This window comes from Elephantulus edwardii, unplaced genomic scaffold (assembly GCF_000299155.1).
Source record: "Elephantulus edwardii isolate Elephantulus edwardi_28Jun2011 unplaced genomic scaffold, EleEdw1.0 scaffold00051, whole genome shotgun sequence".
Taxonomy (NCBI): Eukaryota; Metazoa; Chordata; class Mammalia; order Macroscelidea; family Macroscelididae; genus Elephantulus; species Elephantulus edwardii.
Genome location: NW_006399801.1, coordinates 12,532,328 through 12,558,198, shown reverse-complemented (window position 1 = coordinate 12,558,198; position 25,871 = coordinate 12,532,328). Strand labels below are relative to the sequence as shown.

At 44.0% G+C, this 25,871-nt stretch overlaps 1 protein-coding gene across 1 annotated transcript in view; it reads left to right on the top strand.

The window, feature by feature from the left end:
* The window catches only part of ITSN1 (intersectin 1 (SH3 domain protein)), a 286,095-nt gene extending 261,068 nt beyond the window's left edge, over positions 1-25,027 (top strand). Inside the window, exons 33-40 of the mRNA XM_006886744.1 lie at positions 2,271-2,369; positions 6,797-6,964; positions 11,914-12,126; positions 14,161-14,282; positions 15,510-15,592; positions 15,845-15,928; positions 16,365-16,538; positions 24,879-25,027. Coding sequence (XP_006886806.1) covers positions 2,271-2,369; positions 6,797-6,964; positions 11,914-12,126; positions 14,161-14,282; positions 15,510-15,592; positions 15,845-15,928; positions 16,365-16,538; positions 24,879-25,027 — 1,092 coding nt within the window. The remainder of the gene's footprint in view (positions 1-2,270; positions 2,370-6,796; positions 6,965-11,913; positions 12,127-14,160; positions 14,283-15,509; positions 15,593-15,844; positions 15,929-16,364; positions 16,539-24,878) is intronic.
* The last annotated feature ends 844 nt before the right edge of the window (positions 25,028-25,871 follow it).

The window sequence follows — 25,871 nt, the reverse complement described above, 5'->3', positions numbered from 1 at the left end:
GCATCATGTTTGTTTGCCCTCCTTCTCCTCATCTGGTCTGTGCCCCTGTAATGTTGTTGTGTGCAACTGAGTCCCTGTAACTCACAATGACCCCACATTCAGCAGCTATGAAGCCTGCCCTATCCTGAGCCAGCCTCACTTACTCCAACACACCTATCTCCATTTGCCTAATTAACTGTATCAATCCATCTCATCTGGGTCTTCCTCTCCTGCGCTGTCCCTCCACCCTTCCAAGCATGATGTCCTTCTCCAAGGCTCTGTCCATCATGGCTACATAACTAAAGTATGTGAGATGGAGCTTCAAAATCCTGTCTTCCAAGGAGAAATTTTCACCCTCTTCAAGACAGACCTATTTGTTTTCTTGGTGGCCCATGGTATATTCAAGACTCTCCTCCAGTATCACAATTCAAAAACATCAGTTCTTCTGTCATCTTTAGTCATTGTTCAGCTCCTGTTATGCAGATGATACAGCCTTGCCTGCTGAAACTGAGGAGAACCTGAAACACTTGCTGCAGAAGGTCAAGGACTATAGTCTTCAATGTGGATTGAAGTTTAACATCAAGAAGACAAAGATTCTTATCCCTGGGCTAATTGGCAGCACCATGATAGATGGAGAAGAGATTGAGATTGTTAACAATTTCAGCTTGCTCGGCTCCACAATCCACACTCTTGGCACCATCAGTCAGGAAATCAAAAGATGAACTGCTTTGGAAAAATCTGCTGTCAGGGACTCTCCAGATGACTGAGAAGCAATGATGTCAGTTTAGAGACGACAGTGCACCTGATCCAGGCCATGGTCTTCACAATCACTTGCTGTGTATCAGAGAGCTGGCCAGTGAGCCCCTGTATAGTACTCAACAGTGAATGTTCAGATATACTATTCCTGAGTGAGGAGTGCTAAGGTCATTCGAAGGTCAGTAATATTGTGGTGAACTAGGCTTAGGTGGATGGTAGCTGGAGAGCAGGTGCTGCTTGAATGGGAGAGGAAATGCCTGTTTCTCACCTTCCTCCCACTCCGTCCTCTCCACTTTGTCTCTTGTCACCCCATGGGAGTCTGACACACGTTTGCCAAGTGTGAAGGGCCCTGAAATGAGGATGCTCGTGGCTGGAGCAAGGGCACGCCCTGACCACACTCAGGGCTCCAAGTGTAGCTCATAATAACTGCTCGTTCTCAGACATTAGACTTTGGGAGAGGCTGTTGGACTCATGGTGACCTTGTGTGGAACAGAAGGGAATGCTGTTTGGTCCTGCACGTCCTGATGGTCGCTGATACTGTTTAGTACATTATCATAGTCATTGTATGAGTTCATTTCACCAAAGATTTTCCTTGTCTTCACTGACTCTCTGCTTACCAAGCACAATGGCCTTTCCTGGTGATTTCCCCGATGACACATCCAAGTAAGCAAGAGAGCTGGAGTCTCACCACCCTCACTTCTAGGGAGCAACCTGGTTGTATTTCTTAGGAGTAAAGTCATGTTCTAAACCCATGTTTCATAGATAGAACTCTCTGTTCTAAGGTAGATGAGTTCTTAGCCTCCCCACAAGCTGACAGAATTGGTAAAAGTGTTGGGGGGGGGGAAAGGAGACAAGGTGTGATTAGAGGTTGTAGGGAATGACATGGACCCCACATCTGCAGTTTGCTCTATTTACTCCCATCAGCGGCTCCTAGGCCCTGGGCAGCCACCTCAAAACAATGAGATGTGCTCTTCCAGCATCTTCAGCACTTGCAGAAATTTTTCCATTTTTACTTGGAGTCCTATGATTCTTTTTGTCCCTGAGATGTCACAGAGGCTATGTGGATATCCAGAAGAAACGTCCTTGAATCCACACGTCCCACTTCTGCTGTTGTTCATTGCTGTTGGGTCAGAAATGCCTTATAACTGACCAGACTGAACTGACTTATAGCTTACAGAGGCTGTAAATTGGTAGGAGATTAGCCGTCTTCCATGGAGCAGCTGGTGGATTTGAACTGCATGCCTTTGGGTTGGCAGTGCAACTCTTTACCACTAGGTCACTGCAAACCTGCCAAATTAGGAATCCGGAGAGAAAGGGCTAACCAAGGAAAATGAGCCACATCTGTGTACTCTCGTCTCCATCTGGAAAACGCCGTGCCCTGGACCAAGATAAACTAGTCAGGGTTTTCCAACTCTAGCTTTTTGTCCAAATAAATGAGACAGTGGGAGGGGAGTCCCAAATGACATCAGTGTCAATGCCATTGCCTTGGGATTCTGTAACTTTTTTAGTTATGTGTTTCTAATCTCTTATTTCAGAGGTTGGCAATGGATCCTCGCTGTAAAGGGATGCCACTCTCTAGCTTTATACTGAAGCCTATGCAACGGGTGACGAGATACCCACTCATCATTAAAAATGTAAGTGCCTTTACCTTGAGAGCATGATCCTTCATGAAAGAAGCCTCACAGGATAATTATTATATGATAGAAGTGATGTGAAATGTCTAGAATAGACAAGGGTACAGAGATAGTGGATAAGGGGGAATCTGGGTATGGGGGGGAATAAGGAGATAATGCTGAATGCACACAGAGTCTCTGATTAGAGTGGTGAAAAGGTTTTGGAAACAAATGAGATAAAAATAGAATAAAATTAATGCCACTGAAATGTACATTTGAAAGTGGTTAAAATGGCAAATGAGATGTTCTAAGTATTTTAACATAATTAAAAGAACTGTAAGTACCGACTTGCCTTTTTCAAGAAGAGGAAAGCTTTCCTGGTATGACAGGGACTGAGTCATGGACAAGGTCCCCAGGCAGCGTATCTGGAACATGAGCACATCCACTTACAGAGTGTAGAGGATGTCTGAGGGAACTCGGACAGAATCAGGATTTTGTGGGCAAAGAGCTTATGATGAGTGGCCTTGTGAGCCAGAAAATAAGACTCCAGTTCCTGACTCTTTCTGCAGCTTCAATTTTTTTAGCTAGAGAGAACAAAAATAGGATTTCCTACAACCCATCTTTAGAGGAATGTGGTGGGAAACTCTGTTGATGGTACGTGGTTTCTGCCCCTCCTGCCCTTCATGAAAACCCATAGCAAAGCAAAAGAGAAAAACCCTACTACCAAACTGCTCAATACTTCCTTTTACTGCCCCTAATGTTTAATTAAAGTGAGAAATAAGCATTTTAAACAGATGGTCTTTATTTAGCCAAGAGCGGAAATAAACCAAAGCAAAGAAAGAACTGAAAAGCATAAATATTAAAGAGGAAAACAAAATAAAAACTAGGGTATCGTCATGTGCAGAAGTATTATTGTTGTCCCCTGGATTACTCAAGAGAATCAACTATATATTAGCATGGAAAGCATACAGAAAAGACTATGAAATGGGGAGGAAACCCCATTGTACTTTATGGAGCAGTTCTCGGGTCCATTTTCATCTTTCATTGTTATACAATCCTCCCCACCCCCAGTTCTCTTTACTATGCAGCTCTTATTCTGGACTCTTGTTATGAAAATAATACCTAATCATATATTCCTTTTAAACAGTTGTCTTCCTCATCTGTTTCAATGCGGTATACATTATTTATCCCCTCTTTTCTTAGTTTCTTGCCAACCCTGATGTCAGTCCTGCTTTCCAACAGTGGATCTATGCAGTATTTGTCCTTTTGTGACTGAGATATCTCACTCAGCATAATGTCCACCAGAGTCACCCATTTTGTATAATATTGCATGATTTCCTTGTTTTTCAATGCAGGATCATATTCCATTGTGTGAATATACCACAGCTTCTCTATCCATTTGTTTGTTGATGGGCAGTTAGGTTGTTTCCAACTCTTTGCTATTGTGAAACAAAGGAGCAATAAACATGCGTATGAATATATCTGCTTGGGTGGCAGTTCTGGTTTCTTTAGGGTATAGTCTCAGTAGTGGAATTGTTGGGTCAAATGGTATTCTATTTCCAACTTTTCTGTATGTATGTATGTATGTATTTATGTGTTTTATTGTATTATTTTTTTATGTGTACCATCAAATTGGATCTGACTGGTACAGGAGGAGATTGTCAACAGATGGATTCAAACTGCAGTTTCCAACTTTTTGAGAAAGCACCATACTGCCTTCCAGAATGGTTGCATCAGCTTATACTTCCACCAATAGTGAATAAGAGTTCCAGTTTCTCCACAACCTCACCAGCATTTGTTGTTTGCTGCTATGTTGAATTTTGCTATTCTGTTGAATTTTGCTATTCTGACTGGGGTGAGATGATATCTCATAGTTGTTTTGAGCAGTGGTTATTTCTAAAGTCAGGGTGAAAACTAAACCCAAATTCTTTAAAACCAAGCTCACCAATGAGTTCATCCCAGCTGATGACAACCTGGGGAGCTCTAGTGGCCTAGTGGTAAGGAGCCACACTGCCATCTCAAAGAGCAAGGCTTGAATCCACTAGCTGCTCTGTGGAAGAAAGATGGGCAGTCTCCTCCTATGTGACTTACTGCCTCTGAAAATCCACTGGAAGGTCAACTATCTAGTGGTTTCAACTCAAAATTGACTTGGAGTTGTGTGGGTTGCTGATGGGGGTGGGAGAGTGTGGAGAAAGAAAGAGAGAGAGAGAGAGAGAAGGAAAGAAAGAAAGAAAGGAATCACTGAAAACAACAACAACAACAATAAACCACTAGGAAAATGCCTTTGTTTGGGCTCCTTGGGTTGGCATATATAGAAAATATTTCAGGTCCCAGGATTGGCAAAGGTAATGGTGGAAGAGAAAGCAGTAGAATCTTTTGGGGGGCAATGTACAGATCTCTATACATTCTCTCTGGTGTTGCAATTCCAAGTCTAGGAAATTATTTTAAGGAAATAATTCAATAACTATTTAAATGTTTATGTAGGAAGATTCATAGCAGCATTTATAATATTGAAAATCTGGAAACAACATCAAATCTTATCAGAAGAAAACTATTGCAGTGCTTATGACATGCTTATAATACATATGATGACTTGGGAATTATGTAGCTCCCTGGCTATTGACATGATTTACTGTTGTGTGGAAGCAAAGTAGTATTTTAAAAATGTATGTTATGTTGTTGTAATGTACCGCTGAGTTGACTGCAACTCATAGTGACCCTATACACAATACAGTATGATTCTGTTTATTTAAAAAGTCTCTAAATATGCATCAAGCACAGTACACTAATATACAGGCAGAAACTTTCTACAGATAGGGGGAATTTTAAAATCTTTATAACTTTCTGAATTTTCTAAATTATTTACATTGCACACACATAACTTTAGCAATTAGAATACCCAGTAAGTCAGCTTCCCCTTGATATGAGCCAAATCAAAACAAAGGAGTTTACACCCATCAGATTTGATTGTACCTTAGGATCCTCTGGAGAGCCTCGGAAGTTCTGCCCCAGGGATTCAAATAGGATTTGGGGTGAGGCAGGCCTCAGCATTTTTAAAAGCTCCCAGGGAATCTAATATAACACTTAAGACTGGTTCAGAAGTTGAGGTTGTGGTTTAGAATTGATTGATGGTCACCAAGGACCAAGAACACACTTTCTCAATTTGAGTGTCTACTTGGAACTTTAAAACCAATTGGTACATAAGAGATATTCAAGATAAAGTCTATTTGAATTTTTGTATGTGGGCAAAACCTGGACAGATGCCATGTCTTTAACCTTCTCCTGGTCCATTCCAAAGTTAATTTAGGATCTTTATTCCTTATCAACTTGGAGCAAAGGGTAATGATGTTTTGGGGGCCTTCAAAGTCCTTTTAAGTCAGATGGTAATCACTGTCACTTACTTATTAGGCACTTTCTGAGGTATCAGGTTCTTTGTCAAATGCTTTACTTGTATTTCATAATTTGATTCTCCAGCCAACTGTATAATAAAGGTGCTATTAGTATCTTTCTGTTTCATATAAGGAAATGGAGACTTAGAACATTAATGTGACTTACCTAGATCACAACTGGTCTGCTAGCGGAGGAATATTAACCTAGTAGTTCTGGTTTTGGCACTGCACTCAACCTCTAGCCTTGGACAAATGGCCCAGAAGAATGCATATTTTCTCCAGTGCACCCACTACATGTGGTTCCAGTGGAGCACAGATGCTCCCCAAATGTGCAGATGTCTAGACAAGACACATTCTCTAGGACTAATCCATGAGGTGCCTACTACGCTTCTTTTAGTCACTGCTCTCAATCTCCCAGACAGTTTGCTAAGCATAAACAATGTGGCCTTACCCCTCCACCCCACGAAGGCCAACTCTTAAACATTAACTGGTAAGTGAATGGGACACCATTTAGGTCAAACACTGTAATTCCATTATAAGCCCCTCATAAGAGTAGCAGTAGGTGAGCGAGGGATATGAAATTGAAACTAGGAAGTGAAGAGATTTTTTTGCTCTATAGCTGTATGTGTCATCCAGGATCCTGTGAGTTTATATTTGAGGTTTGGGGCCATCATCGTTGATGACGTCCTGAGGTTTTGGCATTTTGCTAGGCAGGCCATTCATCTTGCCCTGGGGATATTCAGAGGCTGGGCTAAGGCCTTAAGGACTGGAATATCCGTTGCCCCTCTGGCAGGAGCCTCGGACTCCACCTGGGCCCGTGAAGAGGAGAGGCCCACTTCAAGGCCACCTGCTGGAGCCAACAGGGACTGGCCACCATGCTCCATGCTTACTGCCAAGGTGGGTGCTCAGAGCTGCAGTCCCTCAAGTGAGCCTAGCAGGAAAGGTCTGCACCCTGTCCCCATTAGTCCTGGTCCTCCACGATAACCAGCTCCAGGCTCGCCCACATGTCGGAAAGGGCGGCACAACAAGGTGTTTGTTATCTTCTGTCCTCCTATGTAGATCTTGGAAAATACTCCTGAAAACCACCCTGACCACAGCCACCTGAAACACGCCCTGGAGAAGGCAGAAGAGCTGTGTTCCCAGGTGAACGAAGGCGTGCGCGAGAAGGAGAACTCGGACCGGCTCGAGTGGATCCAAGCTCACGTGCAGTGCGAAGGCCTCTCCGAGGTAGCTAGCGAGGGTGGCCTCGGGGTGCTCCTGGCAGAGCCTCGGCTGCCTGCCTGAAAGAGGACAACAAAAATCACAAACGGTCCTCTCTTCTCATCTGGAATTTCCTGATTCTCTCTTCAGCTGCTTTTACTCTGTTATTTAATCTATCCATAGAATTTTTCTGTTTCAAATCTTTTCTATTTCTAGCAGATCTCTTCCCCCTCCCCTCGAATCTGTGTGATTGATTTATTGGGGTTTTTTGTTTGTTTTTTTTTTTTCAGTTGTCTCGCTTCTTTCTCAAATGTTCATGCTCCTCATTTCCCACCCTCCTTGACATATTTTAAACATTTATGTGTATTCTGAATTCCATGATGGTGGTATCTGAAGTTTTCATGTTCTATTGAGTCTGATCCTCCTGTCTGTTTCTTCTGCTAGGATTCACTGGACATGCCTTGTTCCCTGTTTGTATTGTGACTTATATGCTATGCTCAATGTTCCTTGGAATTTCATTTGTGGAAACCCTTGAGGCCTGAGGTTGTAGTCTAGGAATTGATCACCCTAAGTTAAATTTAGAAAGCCTTTGGGTCACACTGGTTATATGAACTAGGATTGTCAATGTGTGTGAGTGCTGACTTGTGCTTCCAAATCCTCAGGAAAATTATTTTGTTTCTCCATTTACACCAAGGTCAGAATAGGTACACGTTCTTACTCCTCCCTTCCATGTTTGAGTGTGTCCTTCATCTCTGCCGCCTGTGGAAATCTCTTTTATCTTCTCCTCTGAGCAGACTGAGCCAGGTCTCCTGTCTCTTGCATTCTATGGTGGCATTGAAATGAAAACTTAAAGTCACTAGATTCAAAAGGGATTCTCAGGCAAGCGTTGGCTCTGGTGCTCATTTATCTTGCAGAGTGCCCCTCCTTCATTTTCTTCTTGGTCACAGGAAACGGCTTACTTTTTCCTCCCAGTTTGTTTATATTTAAAAAAAGAATATAGTTTGCTATTTGACTCAGATTTTGTATTTGCTTTTAAGTTTTCATTTTTGTTGAGTGAGTCATTCAGAGTATCTAGTCTATCGTGCTGTAGTGGTTAGATACCGTCAGGCAGCTCACAGTGACCCTGTGATGACAGATCTGAACCTTGCCCACACTGTGCCGTCCTCATGGTCTCCGTCAGGGTCAAGCTCATTGTTACGGTCGCCGTGCCAGGTCACCTTGTTGAGGGTCTTTCATAATGCCCCAAAAAGCAGCCTCTACATTGGTCTTCAATTCTCTTTTTGTCATTTTTTTATTGAGTCTCATTCACTGTTTTTTCTTTACCTCTATACACATATGCCTCTGGAAACTCTATGAACTTTGATAAATGATGATAGTTATAGAAAAGCTTCAGGCCTTTTGTTCATGGGGTCGCTATGAGTCGTGCTCGACTCGACAACAATTGACAACAATAACAACATACACATGTGTTAGGAAGCACTGGTGGCCTAGTGGCACAAAGCTGCACTGCAATCCCAAAGGCACATGGTTCAAATCCACCAGTTGCTTCTTGGGAGAAGGATGGGCAATCTCCACCCTTGCGATTTACTGCCTCTGAAAACCCGACGGAGGGTAAGCTATGGGTCGGTTCCGACTCTATAGTACACAACAACAACATAAATGGGTGTGTGTACATACACACACATGCACACGCGTACACACAGAATTTTCATGCACATACCATTCAGTCTGGTTTCCTAAATTTCTAAAATGCCCAGAGAGAATACATTTCCTTCATCCAATCCCTCTGTGGTTCATCTATTCTTCATAAACATCATTCTTACTGCATTTCAGAGGCAGTCGCAGAGGCACCTCAGGAAGCTGACACCACTGACTCCTGCATGCTTACCTCTCTTGCCCTTCAGGGTAGATGTGGGAATAGGCAGAGTTGTGAGAGCACTTTTATGGAAATGAAGGTACCAGACACGCATGCTCCAGCAACAGGAGCATTCACCGGCTGCCTTGCTCACTGACCCCTCATTCATGCTGTCATTCATCAGTTGAACACCTGCAAGACACTAGAGAGATGAAAATAAATAAGAAATGACCTCTATTCCCAAGGAATGTACAGTATTGGGGAAGCAGGTGAGTTACATCAATATTCACCACAAAATGTGAGAAGCGATGAGGCTGACTTACATGCTAGGTGCTGCAGGAGCAGGCATCAGGGAGGAAGAAACAGCCATGTGTGGGCTTCTGGGAAGCACCCGAGAAGGCGGCCCTTGATCAGGTGTTGAAGGATGGAGACATCTCACCGGTGGAGAATTCACGGGGAGGTTATTATGGGGGAAGGGCCCAGCAGGAGCAGAGCTGGTAAAGACGGCTTGTGGAGGAACCCTGATTGCTGTGGGGGAATGTGAGACAGTAGATGGTGCAGGCTGAGGCCAGCCTGAGAAGGGGGTGCGTGTCAGTCACCGGAGTTTGGACTTGATCCTAAAGGCACAGGAATCTGAGACACTCAGTTCTCTGGACTCCACCAGGCAGAAATGCCAACCTGATGATATGCACTGTGGAAAAGTGGGCTTGTGTGAGCTGGACAGCATCAGTCAGAGGGGGCACAGTGAGGCCTGGGGCTTCATTCTACAACGTGAAGCATAAAGCAGAGTTTGTGCCATTTAAATGATGTGGCTTATATGCAACTTAAAATCAAACTCTTCCTCTTCTTTACTGATTAGTTTTTCCTAGTTAGTGTACACCAGTTTTGGTTTTTCCTTTATGGTGTTCAGAATAACAGGAAGTGGATGCGATAGCTTCCGTTTCCTTGCTCACTGTCACGTGTTCTATGTGTGGCCCAGATCTAGGCATACATCAGGAAGGAATTTTCAAATAAATGCCATCTTTGGGATTCTTTTTTTAAAAAAAGATCTTTGGTATCTTTGTTTCTTTTTCATCTTGCCTTTCCCTCCACCCAACTTAGATGTTTATTGATTTTTTGCCCCACCCCCACCCTTATCTCTGTTAACCCTCAAAGATTGACTCAGTGTGTAAGCCTTTCCTTAGCTTTTTATTTTGGTGTTCCTTGAGTTGCAGGCAACTGAATGGCACATAACAACGACAGACCATAATTGTTCTTTTGTGGCTGACTTGTGTTACTCAGCATAATTTGTTCTGTATTCATCCATGTCATATAGTCTTTCACAAATTCTCAGTCATTTTGTAGTGATGCATCATAATACCCCATTTGTGGCTGTACCACAGTTTCTTCAGCAGTTTTGCCACTGATGGACACAGGTTGTTTCCACCTCTTTGCTCACTGTAAATGCTGCTACAATAAGTATGGCTGTTCGTACGTCAGTTTGTGTTGCATGCCTTTGGCTTTCCTGCCTTAAGATTTGTTGTTGTTGTTATTGTAGGTTGTCATCTAGTCAATGCTAACTCATGGTGACTCGTGTTTAACAGAACACCATCTTTGTGTGTTGATATGTTTGAAGTCCACTGTTGCAGCTATTATGCCAATCCAACCCACTGAGGGGTGCCCTCATGTCTGCTGACCCTCTCCTTTATCAAACATGACCTCCTTTTCCAGAGATTGAACTTTGTGATGATATGTCCAGAGGAAGTGAGTCCAGTCTCACCTTCCTTGCTCTAAAGGAACGTTCTGGTTGTATTTATCCTAAGACTGGATTGGTTGTTCTTCTGAATATGTTAAGACTATCTTCATTTCTTGTATATGCAGTGCAAACCTGGCCAGCTAGGGAGCGTTAACTTTGAGTGAAGAGCATCCTGTGTCCCAGTGTTGGGCCCAATAGCATTGGCTTCTCTGGAGTCACTGTGACTTGACTGTGACTTAAACTCTCTCTTTGCAAGCAAGGGCTAGAGTGAGTCCCTGCCCCTGTCCAGAGTGCAAGGGGCAAAGGATAGTCATTGAAGGTACCACCTACAGCCTTTTGGGCTCTGTTAGAGCCTTAATGAAGGTTAGAAATCTCTCCTCTCTCTTTGTACCCAAGAGTAAGGTGTTCACATTTTCTTTCCACCAGTAGACAGGCCTCTTGCCACAGAGATACTACTGTTTTTTTCTATCATATTGAAGGTAGGAAGGTGGTGATTCATATCTTTTGAGGGGCATGTATAATGAACCTGCCACTCCTTTACAAATATTCCCCTCAGACAAGTCTATGAGATTCAGAAGCTCTAGATATAGCCTCAGACGTGAGGACTGATGGATGGAGTGCCCTCTGGGGCTCTGTGTGGGCAGGTGGGACCCTGAGGGACCTGCCACGTATCTGTATTGTCTTGCTGTCTGGCAAATGGCTGTGGCTTCTCCTCAGCCTCTCCTCCCACTGTCAGAAAGCGGAGGCCTTCATGGGCTCGCCTCTGCCTCAGTCTCCACCACCCTTTCGGAGCCTGCTTGCGTGAGGTGACAGAGCCCACTGGAGTGTTAGCATTGCGTTCCAACCCTTAGTGCCAACTCTAGGGCCCAATATAGTGTTTGCTAATTTTCCTGTGTCACTGGGCACCACTGAGTTTTTCTATCCCACACATGTTCGAGGTCTGGACTTTAGCCCAAGGAAAGTCAGTGCCCCTGGGCAGAAGGTGAAGGGCTTCGGGCACCTCGTACTGCTTTTGGTTTGGAGCTGGTTCATGCCCCGTCCAGGCATGCAGCGGAGAGTGGTCTTCATGGGAAAGGGTCTGTAGTTTTCTTCTTGCAGCCTAGTTTCCCGGTAAATAAAAAATGAGACGAGCTCCAGTCATCTTAAGACTTAGTGAGCCCCTAGTGAAACCATTAGGCTTAACTCTTTCCCGCCTTGGGCTGGCTACTTATTTCACTGTGGATGGCATGACCGTCTGCAAAGTGGTCCTCATTTGTGCCTCACAAAGGGCCCTGCTAAGGTCCAGCCTCAGATTCTGACGGAGCCCATGCTTTCCCATGCAAAAGCCAAGAACGCAAAAAATGACCTTCCTTCATCTCTTCTTTGGGTTTTGTTTTCCTTTCTCAGCAACTTGTGTTCAATTCAGTGACCAATTGCTTGGGGCCACGCAAGTTTCTGCACAGTGGGAAACTCTACAAAGCCAAGAGCAACAAGGAACTGTATGGCTTCCTCTTCAACGACTTCCTCCTGCTGACCCAAATCATAAAGCCCTTGGGGTCTTCTGGCACCGACAAGGTCTTCAGCCCCAAATCTAACCTGCAGTATAAAATGTACAAAACAGTAAGTTTGATTCTAGATTGCAATACCAGGGTTGATGTGTCTTGGGGAGGAGAACACTTCCAAAAGGTGTCAGGGTGTTAGCAGTGGCACACAGAGTTAAGCACATCACTACTAACAGAAAGATTGGTGGTTCAAACCCACTCAGAGGGTCTGGGAAGCAGCATCTGACATTCCGTCTCTGGAAGGTCACGGCCAGCAAATGGTTTAGTTTTGCGGTGACTCTAGTGAGTAGAAAAGGGCAAAGGTGACGACCTTGGAATTGAGGTTGCTCTAGTGGCCTCGTCATCCGAGTTGCACTCCTAACCCAAAGGACACACCTGTCAGTTCGAATCTACCAAAGGTTCTGAGGAAGGAAGATGGGCAGTGTCCTCCCAGTCTCTTTACAGCCTTGGACACCCAGTGAAGGGTCAGCTGTGTGTTAGTTCTGGTTCCATGGTAGAGAGAGAGACAGAGAGAGAAAGGGCGGACAGCCTGTAGACCACAGTCATTCCAGTAATGTCAGAAAAGGAACGAAGCTTGATTTAATAGATGGAATGTGTATTAACTGCCAAATCTGAACCATAGAGCTAGGGTAAGCTGGCCTCGCCCTGCAGGAGTCCCCAGTGTAGTGCATGGATGAGGCAGGTGTGGATAAGCCCTCTTGCAGAGGTAAACAGCACTGAGTAGCCCCAAAACCTCCACCAATTGCCCTAGGTAATCTGAAACACCTGGGCCCCTTACCCTTGCCAGCACACACAGAGTTTAATAGTCGATGTGTGGAGAACTTCCCCAAGCTGCTTATTTGGGTCTCTCATATGTGCCCGGCTGTGTTTGTGTGTCTTTGTGTCATGGGGTATTGTTTTCCTAAATTCGTCTGTGTGGGGGTGTTGTGTTTTTTTTTTAAGACAAATTCTTTCTGAAGCAGCCGTGGGCTTTATTTTGGGAAAAACAGCACTGTATTTATACAGATCCTCAGTAGAAACTTTGTTTGAAAAAAATCTTTGGAGAGAATTGGATGTGAAGTTGCTGGAGACTATTTGCTTGTTAGGAATTCTTTTCAGCCAGAATGTATGATGAGAAAAACAGAGCAGTCAGATCTTATTCTGAAGGGGACTTAAAAATTCCTGTAAGACCAAGGGGGAAATAATATATAGTTATAATTTTTAATTCATACAATTTGCTGTTAACATGAAATGATTATTCTCGTCCAGCTTACTAGAAAACATGTGCACACAGTTTAATTTACTGGAATATATGTACACATGCATTGAGTTTCATTTACTGCCTCTGTGTTTGTGGATACGTGTACACAGATAGCCTGGTTTATTGAGGTCCAGTGCAACCAAATTATTGGAGCATGTGTGTAATTAAATAAGATATTCACAGTGTAGTTTATGGAAACATGCACACAACCACATACATACACTTGGTCTAGCTTACTGGAATGCTCACGTGCGTGCACACACACACGTACCTTCACTGAAACATAAGCGCATATACAGTCGAAATTGTTGGAACACACACACACAGGGTCAAGTCTGCTGAAAAGTGTGTACATATATACACACAGTGTAGTTTACTAGGACATGGTACAGATAGACAGACATAGTCTCATTTAATGAGATATGTGCACACATATCAATATAGTTTACTGGAGCCCGTGCACACACACATACACATAGTTTTAGTTATTGGAATGCATGTACATACATATACAATCTAGTTACTGGAATCCCTAGACATATGTACAGCCCAATTTGGAAGAATAGACAGTTGAGTTTATGTGAGCACACAGACACAGCCTAGCTTACTGAAGTATACATATGGGCATGTTCACACACGTCCTCGGTCTAATTACTGCATCTACAGTCTCATTTAAAACATGGTGTATCCATGGTTTAATTTACTGGAACCCATGTCAACACATACAAATTCTAGTTTACCAGGAGGTGTGCACACGCACACTTGCATATACACACAGCCTGCCTCAGTCTAGTCTACTGGTCCATACAGACACTCAACCTTGTTTTATAACACCTGCATGTTCTTTTTCAGCCTATTTTCCTAAATGAGGTTCTAGTAAAATTGCCCACTGATCCTTCTGGAGATGAACCCATCTTCCACATTTCCCACATCGACAGAGTCTACACCCTCCGTGCAGAGAGCATAAATGAAAGGTGAGACTTGCCACCTCTCCGGCACTGGACGCCAGTGTTCCCTGCCCCTCATTTCCTTGTCCTTCTTTCATTTATGAGGAGGACACAAGTGGGACTTTTAACTAATTGACATCCTCAGAGGGCCCCAATTGCAATGCCATCATCTCTGGCTAGAGGTCATAATACATTCTTTATGGTCTCAACAACCTGGCCTTCACAAGTTTGACATATGGCGTGAATTTTTCCAAATAAAAAGAAATTGAAATTAATTTTGCTTCAGCATTTTCTTGAAAAATGTCTAGCCTTCTTGGAGATAAACAGAGCCTCTCAGAATATCTAAGTTACCAGGTGGCAGAAGCCAATAGGAAAGAAGCTTGAGAATAGATATGAAGCTCCAAACCCTAACTCCTCACCTGTCTTGCTGGGACAAGCTATCGATTATAGGGTCATGAGTATCCCACTGTCTTTTAGACTCAGGCCTGGAATCCAGTGAAAATGCTTATTTTCTGATGGATGAATTTGACACAAATTTAGCACAGGCATTTGTACCAAGCAAACAAGCTGGGTCAGTTTGGTGTGCATCTGGTTCTCAAAAGAAGGAGAAAACACCATGCTGACGTGTTCCCCTTGCCTGTGTTTTTATCCTCTCATTTAAAATGGTCCCCTACTTGGGAAAGGGATGCAAATGGTTAACACGCTCAGTTGCTAATCAGTCAAAAGGCTGGACCTTCCAGTCATCCAGAGCTGCCTCAGAAGAGAGACCTGGAGAGGACTCAGAAAATGCCGTCACAGAGCACTCTGTGGGGGACTGTTCTACTCCGACACTCGGGATCACCATGACGCAGCAAGCTCTGGTATTTGGGAAACAGTTATTATTCTTCCCTCAGGTGATTTCCTAATAAAGAACCCCTGACACTATTGCATTAGGTAAATATTTGATAGATCTCAATAAGAGGGGAAGAGAGCGTGCGCTGCTATCTCCTCCTAGTCAGTGTTGCTCATGGATTTGCTCCCACAGAGACATCCGTGCAGTTTGAGGTTACGTTCATAACAAATGCCATCCATGCCTTTCTTATTTATGGTAGGACTAATTATCAGCATCCTGTGGCGTAAAATTAGACTTTCTTCCCCCGAGCCTTTGTTAAGATCAAATGAACAAAGAAAACGGAGTTCTGCAAACTGAATTTGGCCAGACTGAGCCTTTATCCTGAGTTATGTTTGGCAGCTGTCTGCCTTTTCCTTTCTAAGGACTGCCTGGGTGCAGAAAATCAAAGCTGCCTCTGAACTCTACATAGAGACGGAGAAAAAGAAGCGAGAGAAGGCTTACCTTGGTAAGGTATTGTTCGGGCACAAGCTGGTTGGATGTAGAAGCTGAGCCTGGAGGCAGAGGGAGGCCTGAGTTTATAGAGGAAGCGTTAGAGGGTGCTGCGGGATGAGAAAAGGTGGGCACGGTCCAGGCCAGGAAGCAAGAGTCTAATGGGAGGAGGGGAGTATTTTTGAATGGGCCAGTGAGGCAAACGGGGATGGGAAAGGCCTCAGATGTTAAAATTAATCACTCTGTGTTGTTTTCCCCGCCATCATAGTCCGTTCCCAAAGGGCAACAGGTATTGGAAGGTTGATGGTGAACGTGGTGGAAGGCATTGAGCTCAAGCCCTGCCGCTCTCACGGTAAGACCCCGAGAAATCCCTCTGGCGCCCTCTGCTGTTAGCAGCTTTCCCCGCACTCATCCCACCCCGAGTTTGAATTGAGCGTGTTGTTTTCATAATCCCCTACTTCCTTCCGGAATGGCCTTATTTATTTTATTAATTTTTTTTAGTACTTCTTGAAAACCTAGACATTTTTATACTTTCTTCAGTTTCTTTTTCATAGGCGCCTGAGTGGCTGTCATTTCACAGTAGATGTGACACAAAGCTAAATGAGAGGTCGGAAAAGGCCTAGTTTAATATTATCTGTTTATTGTGAGGTTGAGCTGTAGGGTTTTCAACTGCCACATTTCTCCGTTTTATACCATTTATTAAGCCTGGCGTTGGAGGGGAATGAAAGGAGGGGAGTGAGCTTAGCGGCCCTCACAGGCGGGAATCGAACCAGCTCTGTTCACTCCAGGCAAGAGCAACCCGTACTGCGAGGTGACCATGGGCTCCCAGTGTCACATCACCAAGACCATCCAGGACACCCTCAACCCCAAGTGGAATTCCAACTGCCAGTTCTTCATCCGAGACCTGGAGCAGGAGGTCCTCTGCATCACCGTGTTTGAGAGGGACCAGTTTTCCCCTGACGGTAAGAAGCAGACATACCTGCCCACCAGGCGCCTGGCCCTCCGCCCTGTCACCCCACTGTCATGGGTCAAGGTTTCTTCCCTGAGAACTTGATGTCCAGAATTCCACGGACTTCCTTCCCAAGAAATTGATTTGGCACAAAATGAGGTGCAGTGTCTCTGAGGGAGACTTGGACAGGTGCTAGAGGCATTTTGGAGAGGTGAGCTTCACCTAGAGCTGTGCCAGCTGCCTCAGGCCACAGTATGGGACTTTCCAAGAGCAGATGAAGGCAGGGGTGAGGGAAGCCAGCACCTCCACACAGTTCCGTAGTCCATGGCACAAATCTAGATGCACCCCAAGTAGAAACCAATTCATAACTGACCCTCCAGCCAGCTTCCAAGGCAGTTAATTGCATGGGAGGAGATTGTCCATCCTGCTCCTGCCTGAGCAGCTGGTGGGTTCGAGCAGGGTGACTCCTTACCGCTAAGCCACCAGAGCTCGCTGGTTCAAAAAAACAGAACCCCCCCGGCTATGCAAACATACCTACCTAGACCTATATTGTTGTTGATTCTGGCTCATAATGACCTATCTAATGCAGAGTAGAATGATGCGTGGGTTTTCTAAGGTTGTCTTGATGGGAGCTCAACCAGTGTGTTCCTTGTAGGTAAGGATAGTGAAAGTTTTCTCACATTTATTGGGCATTTTGTTGGTCCTTGGAAAATTACATCATAGTGGAAAAGGCTAGAGAAAGAAAGACCCTCAACAAGATAGACTGACACAGTGACTGTAAGATGGGTGTGAGCATCTCAGAGACGGGGATGATGGTGCAGGATAGGTGAAGGATCATGCCTGTGGTTCACACAGTCGTTATGAGTTGTCAGTTTGATGGCACCTTACAACAACCACCACCCACATACATGTTGTTGTGTTGTGTACCACTGAGTCGGAACCAACCCATAGCTGACCCTCCAGCGGGTTTTCAGAGGCAGTTAATGGCACAGGAGGAGATTGCCCGTCCTTCTCCCACAGAGCAACTGGAGGCCTTGAGCCACGTGCCTTTGGGATTGCAGTGCAGCTTCTAATTTATTTCAGTTAGTTTATGTGATTGTGAGGGATGGCAAGTCCAAAATCCCTGGATCAAGAAATAGCCCAGAAGTGCAGGCAGAATTTCTATGTTACAATATTTTACTTTTACTTTCCTATTTCTGCTTCAAACCTGAACAAGAATATTCTCTAGCATTCCTCCCTTGCTCAATACAATAGAATCCAGAAAGTAAGTTTAATTATACTCTTAGAGATTATTTCTGATTTATACATTCAGAGTTATAAATTACGTTGGTTCTAACTCAAAGCAGTTCTGTGTGTAACAGAATGAAACACTGCCCACTCCTGCGTCTTCACCTTCATTGCCGTGTTTGCTGGCACACTCTGTGTCAATCCACCTTACCAAATCTTCCTTTCTTTTTTTGCTTACTTTCTACTTTTTATCAAATATGATGCCCTTCTTCGGGATTCCTTCTGATGACATGTTGAAAATATGTGAGAGGAAGTTTTACCATCTTTACTTCTTGAAAGCATTCTGGCTGTAATTCTTCCAAGACCCGTTTTTGTTGTTGTTCTTCTGGGGCAGTCCATGGCATATTCCATATTCATCACTGCTGTCACTGTAGTTATGTATTGTAACTACACTTATGTCAACACTGTAATTCAAAGGCGTCAATTCTTTGGTCTTCCTCCTTTGTGGTCCAGCTTTTACATGCATATGTTGTTGTGTGCCGTCAAGTCAGGACTGACTCACAGCTTGACCCTCCAGCACGTTTTTAGAATCAGAGTATGGGAGGAGATTGTCCATCCTTCTCCCATGGGACAGCTGGTGGATTCCAACCCTCTGCCTTTGAGATTGCAGTGCACTTTCTTACCACTTGGCCACCAGATGAACTGATTGACAGTATGGCTTGGGTTAGGTGTACCTTCGTCCTCAAAGTGACATCTTAACTTGTTAACATTTTCAAGAGTTCTTTGACAGCAGATTTTTCCTCTGCACTATATCATTTGGTTTCCTGAGTGCTGCTTTCACAGGTGTTCATTATAGATCCAAATAATGTTTAGTCCTTGCAACGTCAATATTTGCTCCATTAATCATGATTTTATGTATTGGTGTAGTTATGAGGATTTTGTTCTGTTTGTAAAAATGTACCCACTGGGGAGCTCTGGTGGCCTAGTGGCAAGAAGCTGCACTGCAATCCCAGAGGCGCATGGTTCGAATCGACCAGATGCTCTGCCGGGAAAGGAGGGACAATCTCCTCCTGTACCAGTCAGATCTGATCTGACGGTACACAGACACACATACACAAAATAATAATTAAAAAAAAATTTAAAAAAATGTACCCACTGTACCCACTGATTGCTGTAGTCTTGATTCTCACCCTTAAGTGCTTCAAGTCCTCTTCACTGTTAGCATGAAAGGTTGTGTCATTTGCATATCACAGGTTGTTGGTGAGTCTTCGTACAAGCCTAATGCTGTGTTCTTTTTCACATAGTCCAGCTTCTTGGGTGATTTGATCATCATATGGATAGATTAAGTACATTGAAAGGATCTAAACCTGATATACACATCTTGATTTTAAACTATTTTTAAAAATCCCCAAACAAAAAACAACCTTTTATTCTCTTGGAACAACTGACTCTTGGTCTATGTATAGGTTCAACTAAGCAGTTATATAATTACTTATGTTCTTGAGTAAAATCCAGTGTCAGAACTATCACCCTGCTATCGTAGTTTGTCACATTCTGGTGATCTGCGTGTGGTTAGGATGCGACAAGCTCTATCACTGGTATTTCAAGTATCAGTAGAACCACGCTCAGTGGCCTGATTTCAGCAGAACTTCCAGACTGGAATAGACTTAAAAGAGAGGAAGGAGCTTTGGTGGTGTAGTTTGTAGTGACCTGTGCCCCTAATCAATGTCCACACCACTGGTGCTGTGAGTCCACCAGTGGCTCTGAGGGAGAAAGACAGACAGTGTCCACCTGTGCAACTTACAGCCTTGGAAACTCAATCGGGGGTCAGATATCAGTAAGTTCTGAGTTGATGCCAGTGGTTTGAGTTGAACTTGACGAAGAAAGACTACTATAAAATCTACTATAAAAGTTAACCAGTGAAAACATGGATCCCAAGATTATGTGTTGGAGCGTTGGAAGATGAGTCCCCTAGGTTGGGAGACTCAGAGTATAAATGTTTGCGACAGTGGTCTCGAGCATGCCAGTGACAATGAGGCAGGAGCAGGACTGGTGTTCTGTTGTAGGGTCTTTATGATGTGGAGCTGACTCAAAGTGCAATTTAAATTGTCCTATTTGGCCTCTGTGTTTGATCTAAATCCTCTCATCGTAAGCTAGGTACTATTGATTATTGTCCAAGATAAGTCACAACACCAGGTTAAATGTTAGAGCTTGATTTTGAATCCAGAACAATCTGACTGCCAATTCTGGTTTCTTGACTGTTTCTTGGTCATATTGTCAACTTTTACTCTGATAAGTGAACTTTGGGGTTGGATTTTTCTTTTCATAGTGAAATACCATGACACATTGACAACTCCACTAGGGTGTAGATTACAGATCCTAATGTTGTTTTCCAAGCTTGGAAGCAGGAGTGGCATCCACTTCTGAAAAAAGTTGTCTCCGGAAACCCTATGAACCTGGAGAAACGATGAAAGTTATACAAGTGTCCAGGGCTTTTGTTCATAGGGTCGCTATGAGTCACCTACGACTCGATGACACTTAACAACAACAAAAACAATGTTGTTTTTACACCAGAGATAATTCCCATGAAATGCAAGTTGGGGCAAAAGGAAACAATTTATTCCTGTGTTGATTTCCCAGGACTTCCATAACAAAGTGCCACAAACTAGGTGCTTAAAACAATAGAAATTTGTTCTATCACAGTTCTGGAGACAGACTAGAGATCTTCCTCTACCACCCCTATGTCTGCCTCCAGCATACACTCAGGAGCACAGTAAGGACAAACCCTCGCTCTTCGTCCCTTTGTTGTTGTTGTGGGCAGTCTAGTAGGAGCCAGTGCATAGTTGACCCTCCCACAGGTGTCAGAGGCAGTAACTCACACAGGAGGTGATTGTCTGTCTTTCTCCTGTGGAGCTTCTGGTGGATCCGAACTACATACCTTTGTGTTGGCAGCATGATTCTTCACCATGAAGCCAATCTGCTAGTCAAGGGATTGGCAGAGCCACATACTGTCTGGAGACCCTGGAGAAGAATCTTCCCTTGCCCCTTGTGTCTTCTAATGGTTGTGGACAATCTGATCTCCTTTGGTTTGTGGCATCATAACTTCAACTCCGCTTCTGTCTACCCATGTCTGTCATCTATCTGTGTGCCCGTGTTTCCCTTTTTCTATAAGTCACTGGATTTAAGGCCCACCCTGATCTAGGATGAGGGAGCTCTGGTGGCCTAGTGGTAAGAAACTGTGCTACAATCCCAATGGCACGTGGTTCAAATCCATTAGCTGCTCTTTGGGAGAAAGATGGGTGGTCTTCCCATGTGATTTACTGCCTCTGAAAACCTGCAGGAGGGTCAGCTATGGATTAGTTCTGACTCAGTGCCACCCAGCAAGCAATCTCGTGTGACCCGTCTTCACTTGATGACATTGGGAAAGATCCCATTTCCAAATAAGGTTACACTTACAGGATCTAGGTGGACATGAATTTGAGGGTAGAGTATACTATTCAACACAGTACACTGTCCAATAGAAACAATTCTCAGATTTGAAATAAGGCTAATTCTGATATAATTCCTGGCACATAATAAATGTCCAACAAGTAAGTAAGAAACAAAATAACTAATGACCTGAAGTCCTGTTTCACACCAATGTGTATCTGCATTTAAGTTTTTTCCCTTTGTGTTCACATACACCATCATATTGTTGTTATTTTCTACGGTTGCCATAAGAAACTGTCACAGACTAGGAGGCTTTAAAGAACAGAAATTTATTGTGTCAAAATTTTAGAGGCTGAATGTCAAAATTCAAGGTGTTAACAAGAACCTCTTTTTTTAAATTTTTATTTTATTATTTGTGTGTGTGTGTACCATCAAATCAGATCTGACTGGTACAGGAGGAGATTGTCCCTCCTTCCCCGGCAGAGCATCTGGTGGATTCAAACCGTGAGCCTCTAGGATTGCAGTGCAGCTTCTTGCCACTAGGCCACCAGAGCTCCCCAACAAGAACCTCTTCTCTCTATTTGTCCCAGGAGAGACCTTTTCTTGTCTCCTCCAACTGCTGGTAGTCCAGGAGTTTCCAGACATTCCTTGGCGTGTTTTTAGTTATTGTTGTATACTATTTCTCAACTTCTGTTTTTTTAAAAAAACAAAACAAAAACAAACTACCAAACAGAAAACAACCAGCCAACCCACGTTTTTATTGGTTTGTATATTTAGGTGTACCTTTGCACAACATGTGTCTTTATCCTGTGTGTATCTGTCTCCCTCATCTCTTGTTTTAAGGACACGACTCAGGCTGGAATCCCACCCACTGTGGTATTAACTGAGAGCATTCTCACTTGGTTTGTAACTATGGTCACAGATTAGGCTCAGAAGGTAGGACTTCATTCAGTCCACAGCACTGACACTCAAGATTTGACACATGTGGTGCTGAGGCTGTTCAGGAAGCACTACTGGAAGCATACAGCCCACGTGCTCCTGCTTCCTCCACCATCCCAGTGTCTGCCTCCAGCGGGCACTGAGGAGCACAATTAGCACGAGCCCTCGCTCTTCAGCTCTCTGTTGTTGTTGTGGGCAGTCAAGCAGGAACCAACCCATAGTTGACCCTACAGCAGGTTTTGTTGTTGTTGTTATGTGCCATCAAGTCACTTGCGACTCATAGCAACCCTGTGTACAACAGCTCTGTCCTGTGCCAATCGCACTGTCTCTTATACACCCATCTGACTACCCCCGTCACTGAATCAATCCACCTCATAGAGGACCTTCCCCTCCTGCGGCGTCCCTCCACTCTACCAAGCACCTACCAAGGACCGGTCGGTCCCTCCTTACAACATGTCCAAAGTCTGTCAGACGAAGCCTCAGAATCCTTGCCTCCAGGGAGCCGCCTGGTTTAACCCTCTCCAGGATGAATCTGTTTGTTTTCCTAGCAGTCCATGGTACTCTCAATACTCTTCTCCAGCGCCACAGCTCAAAGGCATCAATTCTTCTTCTATGCTCCTTTGTCCTTGTCCAACTCTCTGATGCATAACAAGTGATTGCAAAGACCATGGCCTGTATCAGATGCACCTTAGTCTCCATGGAGACACCATTGCTCTTCAGTACTTTGGAGAGGTCCCTAACAGCAGACTTTCCCATTACAATATGTATTTTAATTTTCTGCCTCCTGGTGCCAAGAGTGTTGACTGCGGAGCCAAGCAAACTAAAGCTGTGAACAATCTTAATCTCTTCACCATCCATCCTGATGCTGCCAATTGGTTCAGTGGTGAGAATCTTTGTCTTCTTGACATTGAGCCTCAATCCATATTGGAGGCTGCAGTCACAGCAAGCGCTTCAGGTCCTCCTCAGTTTCAGCAAGTAGGGTTGTGTTATCTGCATATCGCAGATTATTGATAGATCTTCCCCCAGTCCTGATGCCACACTTCTCCTCATAGAGCCCAGCATGTTTTAGAGGCAGTAAATCACACAGGAATTGTCTTTCTCCTGCAGAGCTAATGGTGGATCCAAACTGCATGCCTTTGTGATTTCTTACCACTAAACTAAAGGGTGTAACAGAACATCTTCCTTTGAGAATTTCAAGGGAGCTCTGGTGACCTAGTGGCGAGAAGCTGTGCTGCAATCCTTTTTTTTTTAATTATTATTAAATTTTATTACTTTTAGTGAACATTTACAGAGATTTTGGGTTTTCATTCATTTATTGTTGCACTATTTTCTCTACCCTCCTCCCCAGTTCATTCTTCTTCCCCACCCCCGAATGTCTGTTTTAATTGTCCAGTTGCCACAGTGCTTGTCGAAGCCAGTTCTGATTAATCTCCTTTGTCAGTGTGTCCTTTGCCATTCCCTATCTCTCCTCCCTGAGAGAGACTTCACCCTGCTTTATAAGGAAAAGGGGATGGCGTATTCTCTTAGCTACTTCCTGCTGAAAAGGGACGCTGTAGGTTTCAGGGTGAAGATAATCTCTCACTACTCTAAAGGGCCCCTTTGGCAGTAGGAAACACATAGACTATTATGGAGATTGATTTTGGAATTTAGATGCACTGTTATCAATTGTGCTGAGCCGTACATGTTCATATCCTTGAAGATGTATCATGGAAGTGTTGCAACCTGGAAGATACAAATTTAACTAACAAGTTAAAAGTACATGAGTCAAAAATTAAAAAGCAATAATGTTCTGAGTAGAGGTTCTAATAGTGGCACAAATCAAGTTACAGAGGGAAGGTGGTTCTTAAAATAAAAGGCCTATAGACTAGCACTTTGTCTGTTATAGTGTAGTGGTTAGGAACCACAAGATGTAGATGCTCAGCTATGTCATTTATGGTTCTTAAGTCCTGGAGGAAATTCCATCTACCACTGGGTTGTTTTACAACTCGGAAGTTCGAATGCAAGGTAGAGGTAAAGTAAGGAACTGCTTATGAGGTTTTCCGTCCATTCCAACAACTAAGAAATAGTGAGAAGAGTTGCGACCTCAGAAGGCTTTTAGGATCAATTAGTGGGCTCTGTGTCCAGGAGAAAATGAACACACTTACCAGTAATGTTAATGCTCACCCACAGCTCTTCTGGGAGGGTCTAAATCATTGAAGCGTCCTGTGCTGCAATCTTGAGGGCACATGGTTTGAGGTCACCAGCGGCTCCAGGGGAGAAGGATGGGCATTCTCTTCCTGTGCAATTAACTGCCTCTGAAAACCCACCAGAGGGTCAACTATGGGTTGTTTCTGACTTGATGGTACACAACAACATAAACAACAACCTCTATGAGAGATCACTGTCCAGTTTTAGCCTAAAACATAGTTGTTCTTCTGGAAGAACATTTAAGTTGTACAACTAATAAGATTAGGTTTGCATCATTTCCCAGAGAGTTTACAGCCCTTCTGGGGTCTGTGGGAGCAGGTGTGGAAATATTCATGGTTTGTATCTTTAGCCTGTCCTGTACTCTCTTTTGTCCCCCTCTGGTGTCCCTTCCTTTTCACCCCATTTAAATGTCAATCTCTATCATCATGGCTCCTAGATAGATTCCTGCAGCTTGACTTTAACTCTTTCTGAAAGAAGGGAAAATTTACAATTACTTGGGAGACTCCCAAAGCTCATGCCTTGGAGAGAAGGTGATATCTTGCTGATTAGGGTCTGTTTGTTTCCATTTCAGATTTTTTGGGTCGGACAGAGATCCGCGTGGCTGATATCAAGAAAGATCAGGGTTCCAAGGGTCCAGTCACGAAGTGTCTCCTGCTCCACGAGGTCCCAACAGGAGAGATTGTGGTCCGTTTGGACCTGCAGCTGTTCGATGAACCCTGAGCGAGTATCTCAGTGGCGTTCCCGCTTGAGGCAACAGAGGCTGTCTGGAAGGAAACTGGGTTCCTTTTCTAAGAAACCACTGGTTGGTGTTCAGCCCCAGGTCAAGGGGACAGCAAAGACAAGATCTCCATGCTTCTAGGAATAGTTCTTGACAATCCTTCCTCCCAACACAATTCCCCTTTTTATGGAACAAAAACTGTACTTTCCTTTGTCAGTCTCATGGGTTCTAGGTTCCCTGAAATCCTGTCACCTACACTAGTTTTGGTTGGGAGTCTGACCCTTCTTCAGCCTCTAATCATCATCAGTCTGGTTGTTGTAAAATATTTATAAATGCAGTGTCTGTATTTTTTTGAGAACTCCTGTAACCTTCCTATTTTTTACTTCTGCCCAAGTTGGCTCCTTCACTCAAAATACCTAGTCGTTGGTGTGTTTGGGAACACACTTTGAGGCTCCTATCATGGCTTTCTTCAGATTCCCATTCCTCCCAAAAGGATCTGTGAGGCCTTATTAGAAATTCTGCCCTTAGATAAGATGGCTCGGTGTGATGGCTTCCAAGTCAGACACCTCTTTGAAGGTCTGGTCTGTGGAAACCCAGCAGTTGTGTGGCTAGAGCTGCCCTGCCCCCTTTAGGCCTTTTGCTAAGATGTTAACACTTTTACTAAGATGAAACACGCTGGTACCTATTCAATGATTCAGCCCTGATTCTCAGTACCTTTGGAAGTTGGTGGAGGGAAGCTCACAATCACTGGTCACTAAAAAGCCTACTTTACAACATCATGTGGAAAACATCTCTTTTGGCTTGGAGCCTCGGTGGTGTTTCATTACGAGCTGTAACACCGCCGCC